The sequence below is a fragment of the Oppia nitens genome, unplaced genomic scaffold (genome assembly GCF_028296485.1).
Source record: "Oppia nitens isolate AA-2021 unplaced genomic scaffold, nextdenovo-longstitch-racon4-pilon3 scaffold1_pilon_pilon_pilon, whole genome shotgun sequence".
Classification (NCBI taxonomy): domain Eukaryota; kingdom Metazoa; phylum Arthropoda; class Arachnida; order Sarcoptiformes; family Oppiidae; genus Oppia; species Oppia nitens.
Genome location: NW_026533199.1, coordinates 6,297,128 through 6,325,108, shown reverse-complemented (window position 1 = coordinate 6,325,108; position 27,981 = coordinate 6,297,128). Strand labels below are relative to the sequence as shown.

At 26.4% G+C, this 27,981-nt stretch overlaps 7 protein-coding genes across 8 annotated transcripts; 5 read left to right on the top strand and 2 right to left on the bottom strand.

The window, feature by feature from the left end:
* Positions 1-338: 338 nt before the first annotated feature.
* On the bottom strand, positions 339-1,724 carry LOC128966413 (uncharacterized). Its single transcript, XM_054313263.1, has 2 exons — positions 1,389-1,724; positions 339-887 (listed from the first exon to the last, which is right to left on the bottom strand). The coding sequence occupies exons 1-2, from the start codon at positions 1,659-1,661 to the stop codon at positions 339-341; spliced, it is 822 nt and encodes a 273-aa protein (XP_054169238.1). The 5' UTR covers positions 1,662-1,724.
* A 116-nt stretch (positions 1,725-1,840) lies between these two features.
* On the top strand, positions 1,841-3,862 carry LOC128952748 (eukaryotic translation initiation factor 2 subunit 1-like). Its single transcript, XM_054298188.1, has 5 exons — positions 1,841-2,183; positions 2,252-2,442; positions 2,511-2,659; positions 2,730-3,078; positions 3,154-3,862. The coding sequence occupies exons 1-5, from the start codon at positions 2,057-2,059 to the stop codon at positions 3,328-3,330; spliced, it is 993 nt and encodes a 330-aa protein (XP_054154163.1). The 5' UTR covers positions 1,841-2,056; the 3' UTR covers positions 3,331-3,862.
* A 1,031-nt stretch (positions 3,863-4,893) lies between these two features.
* LOC128952907 (CUB and sushi domain-containing protein 1-like) lies at positions 4,894-17,050 on the top strand. The gene is made up of 15 exons (XM_054298368.1): positions 4,894-5,178; positions 12,051-12,233; positions 12,309-12,611; positions 12,695-12,817; positions 12,894-13,322; positions 13,393-13,959; positions 14,030-14,209; positions 14,273-14,449; positions 14,667-14,846; positions 14,965-15,162; positions 15,238-15,417; positions 15,481-15,657; positions 15,721-15,877; positions 15,943-16,134; positions 16,200-17,050. The coding sequence occupies exons 1-15, from the start codon at positions 5,085-5,087 to the stop codon at positions 16,627-16,629; spliced, it is 3,570 nt and encodes a 1,189-aa protein (XP_054154343.1). The 5' UTR covers positions 4,894-5,084; the 3' UTR covers positions 16,630-17,050.
* Positions 17,051-18,465: 1,415 nt separating this feature from the next.
* Positions 18,466-20,404, top strand: LOC128952809 (regucalcin-like). The gene is made up of 4 exons (XM_054298254.1): positions 18,466-18,958; positions 19,026-19,187; positions 19,250-19,396; positions 20,190-20,404. The coding sequence occupies exons 1-4, from the start codon at positions 18,559-18,561 to the stop codon at positions 20,402-20,404; spliced, it is 924 nt and encodes a 307-aa protein (XP_054154229.1). The 5' UTR covers positions 18,466-18,558.
* A 49-nt stretch (positions 20,405-20,453) lies between these two features.
* On the top strand, positions 20,454-21,891 carry LOC128952808 (GTPase Era, mitochondrial-like). The gene has a single exon (XM_054298253.1). The coding sequence runs from the start codon at positions 20,454-20,456 to the stop codon at positions 21,864-21,866; it is 1,413 nt and encodes a 470-aa protein (XP_054154228.1). The 3' UTR covers positions 21,867-21,891.
* Positions 21,892-22,882: 991 nt separating this feature from the next.
* On the top strand, positions 22,883-26,148 carry LOC128951880 (stromal membrane-associated protein 1-like). Of its 2 annotated transcripts, XM_054297169.1 has the most exons (7): positions 22,883-23,034; positions 24,336-24,389; positions 24,449-24,702; positions 24,759-24,851; positions 24,920-25,456; positions 25,526-25,609; positions 25,682-26,148. In XM_054297169.1, exons 1-7 carry the CDS (start codon positions 22,911-22,913, stop codon positions 26,018-26,020), a joined length of 1,485 nt encoding a protein of 494 aa, XP_054153144.1. In that variant the 5' UTR covers positions 22,883-22,910; the 3' UTR covers positions 26,021-26,148. The 2 variants fall into 2 exon arrangements, with proteins under 2 accessions (XP_054153144.1, XP_054153145.1); XM_054297170.1 differs by lacking the exon at positions 25,526-25,609.
* Positions 26,149-26,463: 315 nt separating this feature from the next.
* LOC128952284 (MRG/MORF4L-binding protein-like) lies at positions 26,464-27,392 on the bottom strand. Its single transcript, XM_054297646.1, has 3 exons — positions 27,283-27,392; positions 26,949-27,070; positions 26,464-26,880 (listed from the first exon to the last, which is right to left on the bottom strand). Exons 1-3 carry the CDS (start codon positions 27,380-27,382, stop codon positions 26,464-26,466), a joined length of 639 nt encoding a protein of 212 aa, XP_054153621.1. The 5' UTR covers positions 27,383-27,392.
* Between the last annotated feature and the right edge of the window lie 589 nt (positions 27,393-27,981).

Here is a 27,981-nt window from a genome sequence, read left to right as displayed (position 1 = left end):
ATTAATTCCACGATAAATATCTTTAACCGCAAAAAATATTTCATATATTTTGATGTCCCTAATAATAACTGTCAAAATTAATTTACAGTCTTTACCTGTTATATTAAATATAATTATTAATGTACAGGTAAACTGTAATATTATATATATTATATGTGGTAGTAATTAATTGTAATAAATATTGTTTTTGGAAATATATAGAAATACTGCAGTTTTATATATTATATACATATTTTTATTGAATAATATTTTTTATTATCATTAATTGATATAACAATATTTTATAAATTTTTACTAATTTAAAATATAAATTTAATGTATATAAATGACTCAAATTATCAATTATCCGATTTTCTTGCCATCACAAGAAAGTAATTGAAATGTATAGTAAAGTCAATTTCATTAAAGCTTTTATCACCAAAAATATCTTTAATTTCGTCATCAAATGATTTGATAAATTGATTAGCATTTTGTTGATTTGTTTGATATAAAGTGTTATATCCGGACCACGAATAAAGATAGCCTTTTAACTCTTGAGCCGTCGCTGTTATTTGTGTCTCAAACTTATTACTTCTTATTTCATCAGCAAATGGTAACTTAACCGAAGAGTATTCCTCATCGACTAATTGTCTCTCTTTTTTAGACCACAAAAGTGATGGACTTTTATAAAAATTTTTGACTAAATTTTTAATTCTGTTGTTATTTTTAAAACTATTGTGTGATATGTCTGGCATTGTGTAACCCAACAGTGCTATCACTCCATTGGTCACTAAAACACGATTGACTTCATTATAAAATCTATTGAAATCAAACCAATGAAATGCTTGACAAGCAGTTAATAATTGCACACAATTGGACTCAAGCGGTAAAGTTTCGGCTGGACTTACCTAACATTCAAAAATCAAATTAATAATTATTTTTTCTTATTTTAAATGTTTGGATCTATTATTTTCAATACATATTTTTCTTATTAATATAAAATATTAATTAATGAAATAATATTACGGTACTTAAACTTAACCAGGTTAAAAACAATGATTGCTATTATTTTCTATAATGTTAAGTATTGTAATTTTAAAATATCTAAATATATTAGTCTAAACTTTTTAACGTAAATTTACTTTTATTTAAATATAATAATTAAAATATTGTATCAAATGTTGTAATCCTAAGCAAATTAAAACATCAATATATCATATTTGTTGGTAAAGTAGTATACGATAGGATAAGTTAGGGATGAATTCAATGACTAATTATGTTTTAGTTAACCAATTATTATATGTTATGTCTTATGTCTTGTTTGATAAAACAACAATCATTGCGGATAATAGTCCGATGTTTGAGGTCATAGGACATTGTGGGGTCAATATGTATGTATAGTCTCTCACATTGAAAGATATATTTGATGAATGATTGGTACGAATCGCTTCACCGATTTGTGCCGAACTCGTGTCAAACCCGTAAACCCGATCAAAGTGTTTGGCCAACGGTTTACTACACTGACCATTACCGCAACCGACATCCACAGCTAAGCGCCACTCATTACGGTCTACTTTATGGGATAAATAACTTAGTATTGATTTAATGATATCTTGTGGTGGATTTGGTCTGAATTTGGCGTAAATGGATGCGTGAAGTGTTCCGCTAAACAAGTTGGCCATCGGGTCATCAAAACACTACTGCTTTCAATACATTCAACATTTCATCAGATTTTCATTGATTTAAATCATATAATTGTATCACAAAATATATTCCTTTTTCAAATGATAACTCTATTAAATAAATATATATAAAAGGACTAAATGTGAATTAATATGCTATTGTGTTATTGATTGTATGCAAACATTGATGACATGTGTTCACACGTTTCGGCTTTCAATTGACACAAACATTACTTTTCATTAAATAATTATTTCATTTAATTTACAATTAATTATTAAATTAATCTGTGATTACACTTATGGTGTTATTGAAGACATTAATAGCTGATAATACATATAATTTTTAATTATTAATAAATAATTAGTGAACAAATAGTAGTGATAATAGTGAAGAGATGCCACTCAGCTGTCGGTTTTATCCGCAAAAGTTTCCAGAAGTGGATGACGTGGTTATGGTTAACGTCCGCTCCATCGCTGAGATGGGAGCTTATGTCCACCTCTTGGAGTATAACAACATTGAAGGTATTATTGATTGTCATTATTAAAAGTGAATCAATTAATTGATTTGAGGTCTTATTTGATGAATTTAGGTATGATATTGTTATCCGAGTTGTCTCGGCGTCGGATTCGGTCAATCAATAAACTGATTCGTGTCGGACGTAATGAATGTGTTGTTGTCATCCGTGTCGACAAAGACAAGGGTTATATTGATTTGTCTAAACGTCGCGTTTCTCCCGAAGATATTGTCAGATGTGAAGAAAAGTTTGCAAAAGCGAAAGCTGTAATTGAAATAATTGTTTTTTCAACAAATAATTGTTTGATTGAAGACTAATTATTTTTAATAAATAGGTTAATAGTATTTTAAGACATGTGGCAGAAATTCTTGGGTATGAAACTAATGAAGAGTTGGATGAGTTGTACCGCAAGACTGCCTGGTATTTTGAGGAGAAGTCCAAAAAACAGTCTTCAAGTTATGATATGTTTAAACATATTGTAAAGTATGGATAAAAATATAATGAATTTGTCAGACTATGATATAAACTATTTGTTAATTAATTGGTTGAATAGTGACGTCAGTATATTAGATGAGTTAGGACTCGACGAGAAAACAAAAGAAGTGTTGATCACTCATATAAAGCGCCGTTTAATGCCTCAAGCGGTCAAAGTTAGGGCCGATATAGAGGTGGGCTGTTGTGCCTATGAAGGCATTGATGCCGTCAAGAATGCATTGAGAGCTGGTATTGCCTGTTCAATAGATGACATGCAAATTAAGATCAATTTAATTGCACCGCCATTATATGTGGTAACCACTACTACTATGGATAGGGAACACGGTATACAACTGCTGACTGATGCGCTACAAAAAATTGAAACATCAATTAAGAACTCGGGAGGAATATTTATAGTACAAGTGGCGGTAATTTAATTAATTACAGTTATATTTTTGTATTCAAATACCGGTTCTATGATTATTATAATTTTCATTAATCAGCCTAAAGTTGTTACCGATATGGATGAGGCAGAGTTGGCTAAGAAAATGGAACAATTGGATCGTGAAAATCAAGAGGTATCGGGTGATGACGACGATGATGATGATGAAGATGATGTCGATGGAGATGAAACCGACCCTAAACCTGATGGCACTGTTGTCGAACAGAATGATGACTAATATATTTACAGTATAGTCCCGCATATAGCCCCCCCGGCCATCAGGGGCTATTTGAGATATAATTCCATACCAAATGTTTGATTTAATAAATTCGCAAATATACCCACTAATGAAATTATTTAAGTTTTTTGAATGTCTGTAATTCCCCCCTTAAAAAATGCAATCTATTGACCGGTCTATTTAATGCCAAATAATGGCCTACAAATTGGTAATTTAAAATTTAATGACTAACCGGAAGCTGATTATTGTGTTAATTATTATTTCTATCATTACTGTATAATCATATATTTAATTTAAACTATCTTAACAATAATTACTATTAACTGGCGTTTAGATGGTTTCTGATTACAAATCATATTACCCCGTCTACCAATCGTTTCTTACTTCCACGACTTCACATATAGTCCCAGTAGGGGGTATATGTGAGATACACCCCCATAACAAATGTTGATTTTTAAATTTGAAAAATTTACCAGGGGGAATATGCGGGACTATAAGGTAATAACATGAACGAAACAATTATCGTAATTATTTGATTTTTCTATTACAAAAATTTAATAATTTTTTATGATTTTAGAATTAATACTTTAATACTATATTTTGTATCGTAATGTACTGTATGTACAAATAGTACTGTATTTGTATTAATAAATAATTGAATATTTGTTTGTATATAATTTGATCCAAATTGAATTGTTGGACACACCGGGAATAGTGACCCGACATCACTGTGCAAAACATAAACTGGAGACCAATTTCATTAATGACCCGATAAGAGGTGTTGACTGCAGATATTATTGCCATTATTAATGATGTATCAAATATTAGGGAACGAAAAGGACTGAATAAAGGAGTGATTAAACTATTAAAAAGACATCCAAACAAAGAATCAGTTCTTATTTTGAATAAAATCGATAAAATAAAAGAAAAACGAAAACTTTTAGATATAACCACTCTATTGACAGGCGGTGTTGTCGGAGGAATAACTTCTTTAATAACTAAAAAACGTGTGGTTTTTAATAATCAAAAAAGTTTAGAAACAATTTTAAACAAAACCGAAGAAAAGTTAAATCTGAAAACTAATATCAATATCAATACCGATAATGAAAATGAAATAAATAGTGAAGATATTGAAAATATTAGTTGGAATCGATTCTCTCGTGTTTTCATGACTTGTGCGCTAACTGGCGATGGAATCGATGATATTCGACAATATTATGTTATTTTTTAAATGTATTTTAATTATAATTTTAAGTTCAAAAGTTATCGATCATAAGTTAGTTAAAAATGTAAACATGTTTGTAAAAATACCTTAATTAACTTTATAATTAATAAATACTGTATATAATTTACAATATTGTATTTATATTTATTTTTGTGGTTTAATATAATTTTTAACATAAATATAATACTATAGTTTAAATTAATTAATTATAATCAATGGTTTAACTAAATTTATATAATAATAATATAATAGATGGCAGTCATACATATGTATCGATGCATTGCTTACGTGTTTAAAGTTTTAACTAAGTGTTGAATTGAATGTCTATTATTATATGCATTGAAATACTTGACTCAATCACACAATAGTCTATCTGTGGATAAATGTTTGCCATTTGATGTCAATTGATATCAATTGTCTTATAATATATGGATTTATTTGATTTGTTAATCATTTAATAATTGAAATAAATTATAATGAAAGGGAAATAACGTTTATTTCATGTGATAATTGTTTGTTTGTGACAAAAATGGTTTCAACGATACCAACGAATAATATTTATTTATTTTATAATAATTTTATAATTTTATGTTTAGTGTCATTGATATCATTTCAATCGGGAGGTAAGTGTTGATTGATTTTGACATTTATTAAAAAACTATTTATAAATTAGGCGTTAATTGCATTACGTTTTCCAGATTAAGCACTCAAAGCAAAAGCTTATTATAACTTACTTTTTATGTCATTATAATTAGCAAATTTACACAAAATAATTAATGCATTCAATTAGATAATAAAGTAAAGATTAATTAATAATATTTTGTATGTACCTGATCATTTTTTATAATGTTTAATAAACTACTTTTTCTATTAATTTTAAAAGTAACCTTTTCCTGTCAGTGCCTATATTCTAGATAATTAAAAGTAAGTGATTTATTTGTATATATAATGATATGTACAACTTTTATAAAAATGTCCTAGCTACTTATCTTAAAATAAAAAAGTTATTTTAATTTTATTAAAGAAAAATAGAGTAATACTAGTCTTGTAGTAATAGTGTAGTAATAGACTTATAATTATGAACACCAATACACTACTAATGCTACTCTCAATATAAAACAATGTATTTTATTAAATTAAAATTTTTATAACTTATTTTAAGTGATATGTAGCTAGGACATTTTTATATAAGTTTATATATTATTACAAATATATCTATTAATTATTCAACAGAACGTATATGAAACTGAAGTTCCGGAACGTATACGGAAGTTCACTATAAAATTCCTCTTAATTTTCCCGGAAAATATGGAAAATAATTTATTTTCCTCCTTTTGATCGTTAGAAAAGGAAAATATATTTTATATTATTACAATAAATAGTACCAAAACTTAAATATTTACAAAAAAATATTTAAATATTTAAAAACAAATTTCAATTCAATAAATTTAGTTATACTATTTATCAATATAACTTAAAATACAGTTTAATATAATTTGTTTTTCAAACATTATAATAAAATGTGTTGTTTAGACTCTAAACTTTAGAGTTTAAAAGATGATAGCACTAGGAAATAGATTCCCTGGGAATACCCATAGAGTAGGGAACATAAGGAACTTTTGGAAAATTAAGCGAAGGAGGGAATCTGATTTAACCCTAATAACAATTTTTATATAACTTACTATATTTGAAGTATTTTATAGTTTGATTGTAATTCAAGTTTAAGTTTATGCATCAAATAATAAATCATAATTGCATTGCATTTGAGGCATAAAATCATAGCCGACTCAAACATTTATCTCTAATATAATGTTATAAATCGATTGTTATTTTATTTTATAAATTATAAATATATAGATGATGTGATAAATTTTTACATATCTTATTTTATGTTGATTAATATTTGATCATGCACAGATAAACTATTGATAATTAAACTTTTTTCTACATAATTGTAAAAAATATTTTATTTTTATATTAATTATATTTAATATTAAGTACAGTATTATCAACTATAAAAATTTGTCAATAAGTTTATAAGTGTATTAAAAAAATAATTTTGTTTGAAATTTTAAAAATAATTAAATTTTTTAACGTAACATATTTTTATAAGTAAAATTAGGGGTTGTATTCTCATTTAATAATCACTTCAATAGATTATATGAAATAATAATAATTTTTTAGCCCTAAAGGAAATTCGCACTACTAGTAGACCACGAATATTGACCCAACCATACGGTACAAGGGATGGGGTTGGGTTAGGTTGGGTTAGATTGGGTGGGCTTTCATTTAGTGACACAATTTATATGTCCTTTTATATTACCGCTTCAATTAATCCATACATTTTTTAAGCAAAATATTAAATTATATCTTTGACTTTTAATAATACTGTAATAGATTATAAGTAATTACAAAAATTGATTAATACATCTAATTGTAAATTTAATAATAAAAAATAAACCTTTTATTAATTGTTAAAGTATTGAAGTTTATTTGTATAATATTTCATACTATATATTAGCTCATTTACTGTACTTACTGTATATGGTTTTTACACATTTTGTAATATCTATTTATATATACTGTAAAATCAATATTAAATTATTTATTATTTAAATGAATTGTTATAATAAAGAACACAGTAGATAGTTAGACAGTTAAATCATTTAATTATATACATATAATATACATATATGGTATATATATATATATATATTTATGTCAATGAATTTATTTTCAAATTATATGGTCTTTTCCTTAACAGTAAAATGTATTTATACTTTCTTAACACTATTATTCACATTAGTTGTCAATTTAACAATTGAGCAAATAATCTAATTTCAAATATTGTCTGTTTTTGAAACTAATTATTATGCAATTAATAAAATAATTTTGATAAATTTTTATTTTTTAAAAGTTGTTAAATAAGACAAAATTGAACCATTATTAATATATGGTACACTTGTTGATCAAAATTTTGATGACTACCTAAGTATACAATTACAATAGATCTTAACATTAGCTATATAAATTATATAGTTTATAATAGAGCTTTAATTAGATTAATTTTGATTGGTAATAATGAAAATAATAATATTGGCAAAAATTGCTAAGATAATATTTAACTTTAAATATGATTTTAATTAAAATTATATTAAAAGCGCATTAACTTAAAAAGCTTTACTCTTGAGTTTATTTTATATTTTAATAACCATTTTAAATACTATTTCCTAAGTTATTATTTTTACTGAACACTTATAATCAAGTCATTATAAATTGTCATTTTGTAATATAATAATTCATTTTGAGATTAATATAATAAAATCAAGGAATTAATGATAATTATGATAAAAGTTTGCAAATCTAGTGTTAAAATATTCAGTTAAATATAATATTTTATAGCAAATGTTAATTATCTTGAATATTATGTCACAAATCATAATTGAATAGATAATCAATATTCAGAATATACTGATTACTGTATATATAATTCTCAATAATAAGACAATTTAAACCTATTTTCGTTAATATTTGCAAATATTTTGTTTTATATAATGTTTTATTTAACATAATTTATTAAAAATTTCAAATATAAGCCAAAAAATGTGTTGATTTAGCCATAATGTGTTTGTACTGTATTATAATTTATATACTTTATATGATTTGTGACATTATAATTGACTATTATTAACTATTATTATTTTGATTGTATGTCATTACCTATTGAGGTTTTATAAGATATAATAGGCATAATGTGTCATAAAAGCTAATTATTTGTAAGTACAATATACAGTATAGCCTAAATTTGAGTTTTATTTTTATTTTATCTAAAGCTATAATAACTTAATAGCAAATAGTAAATTTATAGAAAATTTCCATTATAAGTACCAGCTATAAATTATAATAGAAAATTGACTAAGAAACTTTCTAGAAATTTTGTCGAGATTTTTTGGAAAAAGTTTTATTTATCTAACACTAGTTGATTATCATTAGATAATAATAAATACTGTCATTAAATCTCATATAATTGATCTCAATATTTGCTTATAATATGTAAACTTTTTAAAATTACTAATTAATTGTTTACAAGATTACTTAATTTTAATATAGTATATAAATAAAAAAAAATTATAATTAATAAAAATAATAAAGAAATTTATTTTATTCTTATATAAAATTAAATAAAAAATATTAATAATATTTAATATTTTACATTACTTTTTTATTTATTAAATAAAAACGTAGATTTTTAAAATACAAATTACTTTTATTTTTTAAGTCTTAAATCATTATTTAGATTTTTGAAACAATTTTTATCGTTTGTTTATTTTAAGTAAAATCAAATTATAGTCAATTAAATTATAACGTCAATTAAAAAATATAACAAAATAGCTTCAAATTAATTAGCAATTAGTAACTGTTAAGTGTCTGTTAATAATTTTTATTTTATTGATAACAATTTATGTTTATAATATACAGGTATTTGTGTCGAAATTTTATATGAGTCATTTAAAGTTGGAAAAAAATTATATTACAATTATACTATAAATATTATAGATTCAGATTTTATCATAAGTTTTAACTTTAGAACAATTATATATAAAAAATTATATTTATTAATTAAATTAACAATATATTATAAATAATTTAAGAGAATATAGTTTTTAAACCTTTAAAATTATTTGTTATATGAATTATTATTAAATATGCAAATACTAGCTGTAGGTAACTATTTAAAAGGTTAGCATATAAAACAAATATTTTAAATTATTATTTAAATCTCATTATAAAAAACTTTTACATAATTGTATGTCATATTAAACTTTGTTCAACAAATTTTTGTTGATTGATTAGCTAAAGTTAATATCTTTAAATGTAATGTAAAAAATGTAAAAAAAATCTTTAAAATAAATTATTATTTGATTATTAATTCAAAATGATTACATTATTAATTGATTGAATCCAATAGTTTACTATATCAACCACTTCAATAAATAATATTTAACTTTTAATAGTATAATAGTCAGCATAAATATACATACAATAAGTGACAATAAAATAATTATTTACTGTAATGTAATGCAGACACGGAAGAGATATAAATATAAATAGTTAGAGTACTTATAAAAAATATAATGTAATCTTATGTTACATTCAGTTACATCTGTAATATTGATATTTATATTTTTCATAATATTTGGTTATTATTACATTTATAAGATTTTTATTTGCTTTAACTCAATAGGTTGTTATAATAAAGTGATTGCTAAATAAATTATATTATTTTCCATTAATTTCATTGTTTTAAAGTCAAGTTTTTAAAAGATAAATAAAAATAACAGAACATAACAACAAATACATGATAATTATTGAATAAATATAAGATGTATTGAATTAGTTAAACCTTCGCATCAAATAATCATCTCTTGGGTCACGAATGGCACGAATTTAGAGATAATTTGTTATTAAATTCAGACCATAAAGATTGAACAGATGAGCATCTGTTGAATATTTATGTTTTATATATTAAAATCTTGTATTATTTAATATAATTTATAGCACTTGTTGTGATATATTGTATGAAAAAGTTTTTAACAAATGATGTTTAGATTTTTATTAAATTTATATTTTTACTATAGTGTTTAATTTATTTATTTATTAGCTATATTTAGTGACATTATTAATTTAATTTAATGTGAATAAAAAAAATGTTTTTAAAAAAACCCACATTTTCACGATTTAATCCCAAAATTAGGTAAAATAATTATCGATAAGATCAATTATAAATAATTTTTTTGTTTACCTTTAAAATACAGTAATTTAACTAACATTATTATTATTATTTTTTAATATATTGGACGTAATTCAAGGTTTAATATGAAATAAATAAGTTATGTTTTTAATGCATATTTTAACAATTAAATCACAAAAGAAGTTTTTTTGTGTTCATACTGTACTGTATATCATATTTTTAAAAATACCTGTATTAACGGTTTGATTATAATTTATATTAATTAAAATAATTTTATTTAAATTAATCTAATATCGTATCCTATTTTCAAACTATTTGTATAAATATAATAAAATATTTAATTTTTTTGCAAACAATACAATTTGTGTGAATTTTATAATATAATAAATTGAATTTTAATTAATTAGTCATATCATAGTTACGTGTCATAAGTTGGTTGTCTGACACGCAATCATTGACTAAATTATATTATGATTTTAATTGTATCAAATGATATGATATTTAAATTTATCACTACTTTGTTTTAAAGATGAGGTTATAAATGAAGGCCATATAAAAAATCTTTATACATAGTTTACTAACTTATAAAATTAAGATTCAAATAATATAAATCTGATACTGCTTTATAACATGCTATGCATTGTTTTTCACATAAATACTGTATTTTAGGAAAATATTATCTAAAAAACTAACTAAATATATCTTTACTTATTTAGTTGTATTGTTTAACTAAACTTAAGATACAACTCACGTAAAACATTTGTCAATTCACAAGATCTCTATTTATATTTAGAAGTAAATACAAAGTAAATTGTTTCAAATTAAACATTTTTATAATTACTTTAATTAAGCTTAAGGTAAAAAAATTTAAACAATTTAAAAAATAATACTATAGTAGTGGTGTTGATAATAATTAAAATGAAAGACATAAATAGCTAAATAATTATTATAAAGCACTGATATAATGAATATCAATAATAAATTAGTTGTAGTTAATACTAAATAGTGTTCAATTAGTACTATCATTATATTTATCAGTTATTTTTGTGTATTTCATTTATTATATAATTATTCAAATCAATGATTATTGTGTTATTTATTTGACATAATCATTGACCCATTCATTCATTTTGCATCCAATTTTTTTCAGTCATTTGATTTGCCTTATTATGAAATTTAAACAATTTTTTTGTTGATAAATAAATAAATAAATTGAATTGTTTAAAGAAAGAAAATAAAAATTGGTGTTATATCATTTAAATTATTGTTTATATTGTTAAAAATATTTTTAAAACTACATAATTATATTGGATTTTTGTTAATAAAGAAACATTTGATGCGTTAATATCCTCTCAAATTAGGTCAAGGATTAATAAAAATTTTACATTTTTGACCAAATATTAAGCATATAAAGATTTTTTCTTTTTTAATGATAAATTGATTTAAATATAAAAATTAAATGTTTTTTGTGTCCTTCACATTGTATAACAAACTATTATACAGTATTTGCAAACATTAAGAAACATATAGTAATCAGTGTCTTGAAGTATACAATTAGTAACCTTTAGTAGTGATGTTATATTACACTAATTATTTGTTTCATATCTATTCAATTGCCAACAAAAGAAAGCAATAAAATATGTTTAATAATAAGTTTTTAACATATATTTATTTCATTAAGCGTCTCATTTTAAAAGCTTCAATGACTTAATTGTAAAATTTGTTTGTCTGTCATCAATACAGAGGCTAAATCATGTCCCCACCCGGCTATTCCTTTATACGCTCAGGTTGTTATATCAGATGAAGTAAACTTTACTTCTGGATCTACCACTACCTACAAGTGCGATGACGGCTATGAGTTGTTTGGTACTGCAGTCAGGGTTTGTGGCAATGATGGCAAATGGACAGGAGATTTGCCTTATTGTGGTCAGTCTATTGTAACATTTTTCTGATTGCAAATTATAGCATAAACAAAAAAAAACAATTATTTCAATACAATAGCTGTTAACGTGGCTTACGGTAAGCCAAGCAATCAGTCGAGTACTATTCGCGGAGGAGAATCCCGTAATGCAAATGATGGCGATATCACTGCAATTCATGAAAATAAGTATTGCACCGAAACTAAGATAGAGTCGAGTCCATGGTGGCAGGTGGACCTATTGCAACCTTATGAGATCAAAGTCATTAGGATTGTCACCCGAGGCTGTTGTGGACATCAACCACTACACGATCTCGAGATTAGAGTTGGTAACAGTTCGACAGTTCAGGGAAACAGATTGTGCTCCTGGTTTCCCGGCACTCTCGGTATGATTTTAGGCAACCATTACAATCATCTATCAGTTATTTTGGCAATGATTTTATTTTTAAAAAATCATTTGAACCCATAGATGATGGTATGCATAAAGATTTGTTTTGTGCCATTCCTATTACTGGTCGTTATGTATACATTCAAATGGTCGGTATTGAGGGTTCGCTATCACTTTGCGAAGTATTTGTTTTTACTACTAAAGGTATGAATAAGACATAGAATATACTGTACTATATTTCATACAATTATGTGATGAAAAAATTGTATAAATATTTTAGAGTTTTCATCGGATCGTTGCGGGAATGCTATGGAATATCAACAGTTGACTCCTTTCAATAAGACTTGTTATGAGTTTCAGACACAAAGAGGCGGATCATTCAATGACGCCGAGTCTTATTGTAAGGCTAGAGGAGGACTAGTGGTCAACTCAGTGGTCGACGTCAGTCATAATTTTTTATATTATGAATTGGAAAGAATTAAACCTAAGCTCAAGTCAAAGCTAGTTTGGTTGGGAGCGCGTCGGGATGTCGACCAACATAAAGGTCCCAGTTTTCATCGATCGCGTGCATCAAAGTGGCATTGGGTTAGTGGACAACCAGTGACAAACTTTTTGTGGGCTGAGGATCAACCAAATAATTATAACGGTCAACAAAATTGCATTGTTCTCGATGGCGGTCGCAAATGGCTCTGGAATGATGTCACTTGTGGTCTGTTTCTTATATTATATATTTTTAAAAATAGTTTACTCATAATTTTTTTTGTTGATAATTAATATAGATTTGGACTATCTTTCGTGGATATGTCAATATAGACCATCAAACTGTGGCAGTCCTGACAAAAATGAAAACACAACTATTATAGACAAAGATTATCGCGTCGGACAAACCATTACATACCAGTGTCCAGTTGATAGTCGATTGGACGGATCTGCTCAACGTAATTGTCAAAGCAATGGTTTTTGGCAGAACAATGCACCCACCTGTCAATATGTCAATTGTGGATCATTAACATATATACCTCACGGTAGGGTTGAATTTGTTAATAACTCTCGGACCACATTCAATGCAACCGCTCGATATACATGTGATGAAAATTATACACTCGTGGGAAATGAAACTCGAGTATGTCTGGGTAATAGCACCTGGAGTGGCACTGAACCAAAATGTCTATACAGTTGGTGTCCAATATTGACATTTATTCCAAACGGTGCCATTAATATAACAAATCGTACTGAAAATGGTTTGGCCACATATAGCTGCCATAAGGGTCACCTAATAGTTGGTAATAACACTCGAAAGTGTCTCTTAGGAGGAAAATGGACCGATTCTGAGCCCGTCTGCAAATGTATGACTAATATAATGCAATCAAATTACTATTATATCTAACGCTTCAATGATTTTCTCATATTTTATAGTTGTTGACTGTGGAGTACCTATAGAAGTGCGAAACGCAAAATATCGTTTACTTAACGGCACTACATATTACAACAGTAGTGTTAAGTACGAATGCGACCAAAATTATACTATTGATGGCAATGAGTTACGTAACTGTACGGAATACGCCAACTGGAGTGGTACCCAACCTATCTGCAAATGTATGTCTTCTTACTATTTTCCCATATATTGTATTTTATATCAATTGTTATACACTGTTATAGTAATTGACTGCGGAAAGCCTTTTGTGCCCCAAGGGGTTAAACTGTTAAGCGATTCATTCACAGTCCACTCTGAGGTTATATTTGAGTGCGAACCGGGACACAAACTGGTTGGAGGAGATGTCAGACACAAGTGTCAGTCGGATGGAAAGTGGAGTGGAGCTCTTCCTGTTTGCAATGGTAAGTCATTGTAATATAAATACCGGTATTTATACTTTATATCAGTATATCTTTATACAATATATACTGTTTGCAATGCCATATGGTATGCATACCTATACCACATATAATTATATGTTATCTTTACTTAACGCTTGACTGAAAACTTTTATAAATGATATTTTTTAAAACTATATTTTACTTAATTTAATAAATTAAAATTAATTGATATTTACAGCTATCGAGTGCGGTAGAGTGCAGACAATATTGAAAGGGGAAGTAAGTTATGTCAATTCAACCACTTATCTCAACAGTCAAATCTCATACTCATGCAGTAGTGGTTATAAATTGATTGGCTCTAAGACTAGAGTCTGCAGTGATGAGTCCCGTTGGTCGGGATCTACACCCAAATGTGAAGGTATTTAAGATAATTAATTTATAAATTAAAAAAATTATTATTATCGAGACTCAAACATTATTTTTAATATAATTTTAAAAACACTAAACTTTATTATACTTTTTTATGATTACAATAGAAATACGATGCGTTCCGCCAGAGATTCCTAAAAATTCATCGGTTGTCTACAGTGGTAATGATAGATCTTCAAGTGATTCATTCAAAGTAGGATCGACAGTACAATACCGATGCTCTCAGGGACACATAGTTCAGGGACAGTCACTTAGAACTTGTGAGTCCAATGGTCTTTGGTCGGGTTCACCACCGATTTGTATTTGTAAGTTGAAAATAATATTGATATTAAAAATTTTACATTATTTATAATAAATAATTATTTTTAAATTACTTTAAGATATTGATTGTGGTCTTCCATTCCCAATATCTCATGGAAAGTGGTTACTCAATAGTAATACAACATATTATGGAAGTACTGTTGAATATGTTTGCGATCAGAATTTCAAATTGAATGGACCGGGAAGGAGGATATGTCTGGAGAATGGCACCTGGAGTAGCATTCCTCCACTTTGTGATGGTTTAACACTAAAAGACAAAATATTAATTTTAATAAAAGTTTTAATATTTATAATTTTTTCAGTCGTTACGTGTAATAAACCCGAAACTAAAGACGACAAGACTATTATAGAAGTCAATAGCTATTCAGTGGCCGCTAAAGCATATTATTCATGCAGTTATGGACTAGAATTAGTTGGCGAAGAAAACAGAATGTGTCAGCCAAGTGGTCAATGGAGTGGAGATATACCGTACTGTAGACGTGAGTACATCTTATCTAAAGATGCATTTTATTGTTATTATATTTATTGTTTATAATTTATAGTTGTTGATTGTGGTCGCCCTCCAGTAATACCTAATGGTAGGGCATATTTAGTAAACGGAACGACACTATTTGGAAGTATTGTTGAATATCATTGTTTGCCTGAATTCAAATTAATTGGTGATTCCCAACACAGAAAATGTATGGCCACTGGAGATTGGTATGGATAACATAATAGATAATAAATATTGAAAATTACATACCTGTCCTGTATTGATATTATAGGAGTGGAACAATTCCCCGATGTCTTGAATTAGCTATTGCTAATGAAATAGAGAAAAATCGTGAAACCCAAACAGTTGATCATACGTTTGATCCCAATTTTGAGTCATCGAAAGCTATAGGAATTGGGATAGCAGTCGGTGCCGGAGCTCTTCTTATTCTTATAATTATTGTATCTGTTATTTGTCTAAAAGCGTAAGTTAATTGTGTGATTTTTTATTTGAAATAAATAACCATGCTAATTTTTATATTAAATACAGTAAAAAACCACAACCGGTTAAAAATACGGAAAACGTTGAAGTGAACCGACAGCCAGATAAAGACACGGCTACTGTTATGTCGTACTCACGATTGAGTCTTGAATCAGAGGCAGCGGCAGCTGCTAATAATCTGGCCAATAACGGTGCTATTAGACATCATCCAAATGGTTTGGTCACATTTAGTCCACCGTCGGGACATCATAACCAACCACTCTATGCCAATACCAGTGCATTTAGAAATCATAACAATACTAATGGAAGTACAGTCAGTGTTGCTATCCGTTCAACACAACCTCAAACGGCATCAAGATTTGCATCAATCAATTCTAACGGAAACGGCACACATGGAGGAAATGTAGGAAATGGAGGACATGGAGGACATGGAGGACATGGACTGCACGGAGTACACATGCAGAGTCATAATGTGTAACTTAATGTTCTTCACACTCAATATTTGTGATATTTATCATTATATTAAATATTTTATTGTTTAAATCATTACTGCCTTTCGGTACATAATTTTCATATTATGTATTGATTTGTAATATTTGGTCATCCATTTGAAGAGAAAATGAATTATCTACTGTATGTATATAATTGATAATTAATTTGTGAGCTATACAAACATTTACAACTTAAATATATGAATATATTGGATGAAATTTTTATTTATTTTTTAAAACTTTTCATTCAATATGAAAAATAACAGACAATTTTTATCGATAAATATTATTTAAATAAATAAAACATATTTACCGATTGATACAAATTATTAGATTGTAAGGTTGTAATCGATGAGATTTTAAGATACATTACATAATATACAAAAACTTTATACTCAAGTTTTTAAAAACACTCAACAAAACATTTGTGATAATATTGAATCAACAATATTTGAATAATATTTTTTATAACTTTTTGTTAAATCCTAGAGTACAGTACAATGCAGTACATGATATATTTTTTGTATTATTTTTAAAGAGAGATCTATATAAGTTGAACAATACATAAACTAGATTACATCGATTTTGATATAGATATTTAATTAATTGTAAGTTACAATATTTGTAACATAATTTATTATCAATGATAGTTTATCAGATCCTATGAACAATACTGTATTGTTATATACAGTACTTTACAACTGCCAACTGTTTTGTATGAAACTTACAGAATCCCAGTGAATCGTATTGATATTTTTAATAACTATATACACTATAAATAAATATTAAATATTTTTGTATTTAAATTAATGACAATTACTGTAGTTAATGTAATAATATAAATATTTCATATATTTAAAACATAATTTGATGATAAAACAACAAACATATCATAAAATCATTCATTAAAAAATATTATCATTAAATCATTTAACAATTCTCACCAAAACATAATGTAATTATTATCTCACAAAAACAAATGTTTATTTGTGTGCCTAAGAAATCACGTTTAAACTAAGTTTAAACTTATTTATATTTTATAATATTTGTAATTAAAAATTATAATAAAGTATAATTTCATTTATTATTTTTTTTTTGTAAATTATTTCAAATGCATCCTTCTTTGTGATTCAATCCACGTTTTGTTTAGTATACAATAATTTGTTTATATATAGCGACAAAATGACCCAAATTTTATGATAAGCATTTAAGTAGGAATTTAATTGACATAATCGTCAATTGTTATGCAAAATAAAAAAAATTAATATAAAATACAATTGTATGAATAGTATATACAATTGCAAAATAATTTATTTTATATAATATACTGTAAATTGAATGAAACGGACGATTTATATTTCATTTGTGGTTTGTTTGATTGGTATTCATGTATTCAATAATCAAATGTTTTAAATTTAATAATACTGATACATGTAATACACTTACTGTTTGTTAACAATATAAGACTTTATAAGTTAAACATTAAGTCATTTATAAGGAAATATAYTGTAAGTATATTAATAGCTTATATTTTTATAAACTATTATATTAATTATTAAAGAGAAAATAATAATTTTTATAATAAATTAACATATTTTGGTAAATATTATATGTAAATTAAATAACAACAATTTTCATTTGAATATTTATAATTTTATTTGTATTACTATTTTTTATTTTACATCAATTATGATTTGACAATATAATAATACTAGTATATAGTCATTGAAAACATAATCAAGGTTTGTCTGATCAGTACAGTTACACATAAATTGATAATATGCTTGAATTTGTTATAAAAAACTCATTTTCAATGTCAAACACATACAATAACTTTTAGCACAAAATTTAATTTTCATTTATTCTTGTATTGCATTTACTGAGCATAAGATCTATAGTAGAAATAGTCGGAAACAATGGCTAAATATACTGTTGAAGTCATATCAAACCACGTCTGCCAACTGGGAGAGGGTCCGCATTGGGACCAAAAGTCTCAGACATTATATTACGTGGACCTATTGAACGGAGATGTTTGTCGACTGTATCCTAAAACTAAAGAATCGGAGATCAATCACATCGGAGAGATTGTATCGGTATTGGTTCCCATCAACAACAACGACAATGACTTCATTATCGGTCAAAATAACAAACTCTTTAAATTCAATTGGAATACAAAACAATTGAAACAATTGGCTGAAGTGGAAAAAGATTTGACCGGAAATCGTTTGAATGACGGCAAATGTGATGCCAGCGGCAGGTTTTGGGTCGGAAGTATGGGTCCCGAGTCATCACCCGGTGTTGTCGATCCCGATAGAGGTATCATATATTATGTTAATTTATTTATTTCAGTTAATAAAAAAATATTACATTTATTACTTTGAAGGTTCCCTTTATTCCTATGGCAATGAATTAGAGAAAAAGTTTGAAACCGTAAATCTTTCCAATGGTATCGCCTGGTCTTTGGACAACAAAATAATGTATTTCATTGATTCAACCAAAAGACTAATTTATTCTTTTGATTACGACATCAATAATGGATCTATCAGTTAGTTATAAATATTTAAATTTATTTAAATTTATATTAAGATTAGTTTACAAAATTTTTAGCAAATGAAAAGATTTTCTTTGATTTCAATAAAAGACAAGATTTGCCAAAATCTCTATTACCGGACGGTATGACTATAGATAAAAGCGGAAATCTATGGGTCGCCTGTTTTAACGGTTCTCGGATTATCAATATTAACACAAAAACGGGTGAGTTTTGCTGATTATTAATAATGATTTACATTTCAATGTCATTTAACTAAAAAACATTTAAATGTTTTTCATGATAAATTTATAACATTGAATTTTTATAAAATTTCCATAAAATTTTTTATTTTTAATATATAGTCTTTAACAATTAATTAAACTTTTATTTGTTTTACATTAGTTTAATTGATATATAAATTAACAATTCATTGATAAGTTAGTTATATACATAATTATTAAACAAATTCTAGTATTTTTAAATTTTATAACAAAAACGATATCTTATTATTTTAAAATTAATTAGGATTTAATACTTGACATTGAACTTTTTAAATATTATTGATTTAATTATTTTATATTGTATAGTATACAGTACTATAATTTAATAATAAATTTTTAGTTGACAATCAACTTACAGTATTAGTTCATTTATTATCAAAGTTGATAAGTTATCAGTGAAATAATGTACTGTATAATGATATAATTACTAATTTATTTATTGTATTTTTAATTAAATATGTGCTAATGTTTTTGATTAAAACTTATTATACAATTATTACAATTCTATAAAATTCTTATATTGTATTTGTTTTTAAATTTGTTTATAATATTAAATAGTTTAATCATTTTTTGATGATTTTAGAATTAATACTTTAATACTGTATCGTAATGTATGTACAAATAGTATTGTATTTATATTAATAATAAGTAATTGAATGTTTGTTTGTATATACAGTACAGTCAATAAAGACATGTGTTTTCTCAATAATCATATGATATGTCTCTACAATTTCAGGTGATATTATAGACACGATATCATTGCCGACCAGTTGTATCACAAGTGTGTGTTTTGGTGGTCAAGATCTGAACCAATTGTTTGTTACGACCGCTTCTAAGCCATTGGACGCTCAAAGACGAGCTGAAGAGCCGACTGCTGGCCATCTCTTTCGAATCACTTCAGATTCACCCGCTTTCGGAGGTTTGGACACCAGTTATCGATTTAATGAGTGACCAACTTTGTGACCAACTTTGTGGCCAACTTTTTATATCGTTATAATATATGATATATATATTTGTTATAAGTTTAATAATGTATGTCTTAAACAATATTAATAATTGTTTGAAACATTTTATGAAAAATCAATTAAATTCACGAATTGTTATTAAAAAGCATTTAATTAATGAAATGTTTGATAAAAACTTTGTTTACATTTCTAAATGTTTTTGTCATTCAAATAAAAATCCAATGATTGAAGCCATTGATGAAACACCTGTTTATGACAGCAATGACTATATCGACAATAAATCATATGATTATCCAATTATTAATGAATCACTTTTGAAGACTCAATTGGATTTGTCTGAGAGAAGAGTTGCCAAAACCAATGAAGAGTATCGATTGTTGAGACAATTGAAGGTCAAACAGCCGCCTATACCACGTCTGGCCAAAGTTGTTATGATTGGGTCACCAAATGCTGGTAAATCAACGATTACTAATCAATTGGTTGGTCACAGAGTTAGCGCCGTTTCGTCTAAAGTACACACAACAAGACAAGGAGTGGTTGGAGTTGTTGTTGAAGATGAGATCCAAATTGAATTGTTGGACACACCGGGAATAGTGACCCGACAGCACTGTGCAAAACATAAACTGGAGACCAATTTCATTAATGACCCGATAAGAGGTGTTGACTCTGCAGATATTATTGCCATTATTAATGATGTATCAAATATTAGGGAACGAAAAGGACTGAATAAAGGAGTGATTAAACTATTAAAAAGACATCCAAACAAAGAATCAGTTCTTATTTTGAATAAAATCGATAAAATAAAAGAAAAACGAAAACTTTTAGATATAACCACTCTATTGACAGGCGGTGTTGTCGGAGGAATAACTTCTTTAATAACTAAAAAACGTGTGGTTTTTAATAATCAAAAAAGTTTAGAAACAATTTTAAACAAAACCGAAGAAAAGTTAAATCTGAAAACTAATATCAATATCAATACCGATAATGAAAATGAAATAAATAGTGAAGATATTGAAAATATTAGTTGGAATCGATTCTCTCGTGTTTTCATGACTTGTGCGCTAACTGGCGATGGAATCGATGATATTCGACAATATTTTTTAAGTAAAGCACCATTTCATCCGTGGAGATATCATAGATCTCAAGTTACTGACCAAAGTCCACGTGATATAATCATCAATGCAATCAAAGAGAAACTGTTGGATCTATTGCCACAAGAGATTCCTTATAAAATAGATTCAGTGATTACAATGTGGCACTTGGATCCCACGGGAAATATGTTTATATCACTGAATTTGTTTTGTCCAAAAAGGTTTCAGTCACTTGTTATTGGACCCAAAGGTCAGACCATAGCATCAGTGGTTCAGTCAGCCAAAGATGCGCTTCAAAACACTTTTTATTGTGACATTTCTCTCAAAATTATTGTTAAAGGAGTCGATAGAAAATAATGACAACTTTCCTCTTGACATTTACCCGTAATTTGGTTACAAATATATTTAACAAAACAATTACCTGTATCTGTAATTAGATCAGTCATCGACAATAAGTGATGATAACTTTTCTATTAAATATCTAACATATATAACATAAAAACTTATTATTATTATTATGAAAACAAACAGTTATTATATAAAAAATGAAAATTATTAAATTGTAAGATAAACTCAAAGTTACTTTTTTAATTTGTACTATCGGTACCTGTAGTTTGTGTGAAATTTAATTTTATAAAGTGTAATGTCATTCATGATATTTTTCAAATGTTAAATGTATTTTAATTAAATATATTTTTAAGTTTAAAAGTTATCGATCATAAGTTGATATAAGATCATAAAAATATAAACATTAAGTCAAATGTATTTATTATATCGTAATGAACTTTATAATTAATAAATACTGTATATAATTTACAACATTGTATTGATATTTATTTTTTATGGTTTAATATAACTTTTAACATCAATAATAGTATAGTTTAAATGAATTATAAATTATGTGTAAATTAATTAATTTTGATCAATGGTTTAACTTTAACTAAATCTATATAATATTAATAATACAATAGAGATGGCAGTCATTCATATGTATCGATGCATTGCTTACGCGTTTAAACTGAGTGTTGAATTGAATGTCAATTATTATATGCATTGAAATACTTGACTCAATCACACAATATTGGAGTCAATCTGTGGACAAATGTTTGCCATTTGATGTCAATTGTCGTCAATTGTCTTATAATATATGGATTTATTTGATTTGTTAATCATTTAATAATTGAAATCATTTGTCATTAAACGTGAATTTAGTGTTGAAATACATTTATTAAATGACAAATTGTCAAAATCATTGCAAATATTAGTTAATTTATTCATTGTTTACAATAATTGTATTAAAAGTATTCAACAAATTGAGTGCCATTTCACTAGTTTTTTGTATAATTAGTTAAATTATTATATAATTAATAATAATATTAATAAATTGTTGCTTAATATTAGATGGCTTTTAATAATAAGTTAGAGAGAGATAAACAAAAACTGGTGACTGAAAAGTGTCAACAGATTTTGGGTCAACTTCTTAGAGATGAAGACAACAAATATTGTGTCGATTGTGATGCAAAAGGTCTGTAAATGTCTTGTAATTAATGATTTGATTTTATTGATGACTAGTTTACCATAATATACATAACAGACATTTCATATCAAATAAGTTTTTATATATCATATGATATATTAATATCTGACAATCACTTACTCCTACCAATTGTGCCATTGATTGATGTGTTTTGTTATTTTTGTAACAAATGTTTTATTTAACAAAATGTATTAAATATTTAATTAAAATGTTAATTAATTTTTTAGTTAATCTCAAAGGCATTAGATTTATTCAAAACAAGCAATCAATGATGACATCAAACAAATTGATTTTATACAGTATATGTGATACAGTAAAAAACAAATTTTAATGAATAATATCACATTTATTACAAAAACATTATTAATCGATAAGTTATAAATGAAACTTAAAATATAAATACTTAGGTTTATATCATAATTGTTAGTTTATTATCAAATAATGTTAATTTATAAATTATCACAAATATTATTACAAACTCATTAGACCCACTTTTACCATATTTTTATCTATCAATTATAATATTTAGGAAATGCTTTGTCTATTATCACAATTAATTTACTGATATATATATATACTGTATATGTATAATATGTTTTACAAGTGCTAAAGTTGTTTACATAAAATAGTTTTTTAACTGTTTGATTGAAGTTATTGTTTTATTTGATTTGGAGAAACAAATATTTTCACGTCTAAATTATCAATATATAAATATATAATACTATAAAATATAATTATTAACGATAAGCGATATAAAGAGTATGATTAAGCACTGTCTCGATTAATAAATTTGTCAATTAACTGAATATATTGAAAATTAATATAACTGAACAATAACTCAATGAGTTAACTGTATTTAATATTTTTGTTAATTATTTATATAAGTATTAATAGTCTGATTTACAACTAAATGTTAACTTTGTCGAGAAATTTTGAATATTGTAAAGTCTACAGTAATACTGTATTACAGTTTGTATTTCCAAAAATAGGAAAAATTAATTTTTAAAACTTTTATTGATTGTCTTTTTATTATTTATTTAATTTAAAAACAATTATGTAAGCAATTTATAAAATTCTAAAAATAGTAGATATTATAAGTGGATTAAATACTGTATAGTATTTTGATATACTATTGTATATATTAAATAAAGTTATTACATTGAGTAAACATTGAGCATACAAATATACAATATATTACAATATAGATTTTTTAAATACTTTTTTACTTATAAGTTATTATAATATATCTAAAACAAATGTAAATACAAAATATAATAATTAATTTTTAGGTCCCCGATGGACGGCTTGGAATTTAGGCATATTTTTGTGCATCCGATGTGCAGGTAATTAAAGTATTAAACAATACGTTTGAATGTATAATATGAATGATTGTGTGATATAGGTATTCACCGCAATCTCGGTGTTCACATATCACGTGTAAAATCGGTGAATTTGGACGCCTGGACTCCCGAACAGATAGCGTGTATACAAAACATGGGTAACTCGAAAGCCAGAGCTGTCTATGAGGCCAATCTTCCGGACAATTTCCGGCGTCCGACTACTGACTCGACTTTAGAAGCATTTATAAGAGCTAAATATGAACAGAAAAAATATATCGCTAAAGAATGGGTTGAACCGCCGCCTCCTAAACCAGCGGTATTTTAATATAAAATGTTTTGATTGTATTATTTAATTATTAAAATTTATAATAGTTTGACATCGAAGAAGAACTTAGAAAAGAAAAGGAGAAGAAGCGCAACAAAGTGAAGGCATTTCAGAGTCCTATGACAACAACAGAATTACAGGTGATGTATATAATTACCACTAATTTGTGTCAAATTAAGTAATATATATAACAACTAATCTAAATTAGGCTAACCCTCTTCCCCGTCCAAATTCTACTGGAGTTAATAATGCTATAAATGCTGATAAAATAGTACAGAAAGTAGAAAACGGAAAATCCAGTACTGATCTCTTAGGTCTTGATATTAGTAATTCTTTGACCAACAAATCAGATGACGAATCATTTGGCCTTTTTGTTAGCTCTGCTGACACTAAAGAAAATAATGAAAATAAATGCGATTCTAAGATAAAATCAAATGAAGAATCGGATTTCTTTAATCAAAAGGCAACAGGAGATGAAAAGAAGGTGATGTCTAAAGAATCCATTTTATCGCTTTATGCAAGTGCTTCACCAATAGCCACATCTTTACCACAGCAACAACCGAATGTTGGGACGCAAAATGCATCGTTTAATACTTCAAATGCACTATTTATGGGACAATTTGTACCTAATTCACAACCAATGACAACACAAATTCCCAATTCATTGTTTATGTCACAAAATAATTCAGTCTCTCCTGCAGTCGATGGTCTGCAGTCATCAAATCTAATGAATCAAATGACTCAAGTAAGCCATTAATAGTTAATTACTTTAATGTCATTCTCTATACAATATCTATTACTTCATTTAAAACAGTCTAACTTTCCTCTAACGACAAACCCTTTTCTTGCTAACAATACTTCAATGAATTCTAACTTTGGTCAGCAAACTGTACAACAGGTCTGTCCAATCGGTTACTTAATAATTATAATATAATTGTAATATTGGTTTGTTTTTTCAAATTAACTTCAGTTACCGCAACAAATGTCATCTTTACAAATGAATCCGATGACAGGTGTCAACCCTAATATGAATGCAATGGCAAACAGTAGTTCTAATTGGTTTAATATGGTTCCGCAAAATACTGGCCCTTCAATGCCATTGACGACTACAAGTATTAATCCATTCGTATCGATGCCAACTTCCATTCCAACGGGTGTTCCTTTTGCTAATAATTTAGGAACAATTAATACTAATTCCGGCTCACTATTCACACAACCAGATACTGGTCCTCAATGGGCTTTTAATAATAATAATACTTCGTTAAATCAAACCTCCGGAGTTACCGCTTCAAACAATTTGTGGCAATAACTATGACTGATAACAAACAATTGATTTATTGTTAATCGATAAGATTCTAGTTTTTATTAATCGCAATTATCAACAATAGCTATACTTGTAATTAATATATTTATTTTTATTTATTTAAGCAAATATTGAATTAATAGAATTAAGACTTAAAATATATTTAGTCATTAAGCCATAACTTTAAAGATAAATATAACTCAATGTTTATCTAAATTTAGTATAATTTGTACAAAAATGTTTAAACATTCATTATTTTGATGACACACTATATTTTCTAATAACTATTGTAAAACATTCCTAATGTGTGACAAATGTTTTATATTAATAGTAATTAAAGTTTTTCTTTTATAAATCATAAGTTATGATTTACTCAATTGAAATCAATGTCAAAATTATATTTATTTAATAATTTACAAATAAATGCTAAATACTTTTGAATCAAATCGTTATTTACGTTTCTTAGTGCTTGATGTCGTGGATGATCTTAAATCGGCACCACTTTTGTTGGCCACTGTTTTTTTCGAACGAATCCATTTATCTTCAATTTCTTCACTTTTATCCGAATGTTTGGTTGAATCTTCTTTTCGATCAGATTTCGCATTTTTATCGATTTCTGATTTTACTTTCGATTGACTTTTATTGGTCTCTTGAGTTTTGGTTTTATTTCCAGTTTTCGTAACCGTCGGAGTGTTAGTTGTTGTCGTCGAAACATTTGATACTAACTCTTCTTTTATTTCAATATCTTTATCTGATTTATTTAATTGGTTTGCTTTCCTCTTTTCGATCAATTCAGTGAACTCAGGATTGTCTTCAATAGTGAAACAAGTGTTGGTGTTTGGGAACGGCATGTCTTCATTTTCATGCTTTGTTTGATTATAACAAATGTATAATAAAATGGTAAAAACAGTTAACAATTGAAGCAAAAGCCTACCAAAGTGTCCATATCGTACATTGTGTCCAATCGGTTCCAAATCACTTTAGATGACATTTCTTTATCTGTTAGTCTCACAAATTCATCTAATATTGAGATCATATGAAAATTCTTGGCCACACCTTTCGGATCATTCAAATAAATACAATTAGTTTTATATTATTTATTTGTTATAACAATTATATGATATATCATATGATATACTGTATTATATATATATGATATATATATAACAATTTATTTTATTAATTGTAAGCATAATTGTCAGCAAACAATAAATCTCAAGAAAATCAAACAATTATTAAAAGATATCATTAAATCAATTGATAATTACCGACGGGTTTGTGGCCACGCATTGCATAAAACAATTTGATCTCATTTTCTGGTGTCCATTCAATGTCTATATTTGAGGACATTTTAGTCATTTGATCCATTCATTCATTTATTATTAATATTAATATATTATTGTTATTATTATTAATATATATAAAGGACAGTAAGCGACCCCCATTACCGACCCCCGCATAGGAGTGGCTTTAAGTGTGTATTAATATATATAAAAGACAGTATACGACACTCATTAACGACACCCACATAGGAGTAGATTTGTGTGTATAGCTGCTATACTATAGCACTAGCACTGTGTGTGTGACTGTGAACTACAGTAAGCTATACAATACATCTACAGTACATGTATTAACATAACACACTTAAACACATTATAAGCATTGATATCATGTGTGAGACATAGCATCACATTTTAGGTACACTTTCACAGAGAGTCTTAAACAGCGGCGGCGGAGATGATATTAATTACAATTATATGGTCAACAATACATTGAATTAATAAGTGACCAAGGGCAAAGTTGTAGATAAATTTAAAATAAATAAAATTGTAATTGGTCAATTTTTAATTAATTGTATTATATGCTAAATAATTTACAGTCGACTGTTTAAAAAAATTTATAAATGATAGTCGACTGCATTTATCTAGCAAATCATACAATTAATTAAAAAATAACCAATTACAATT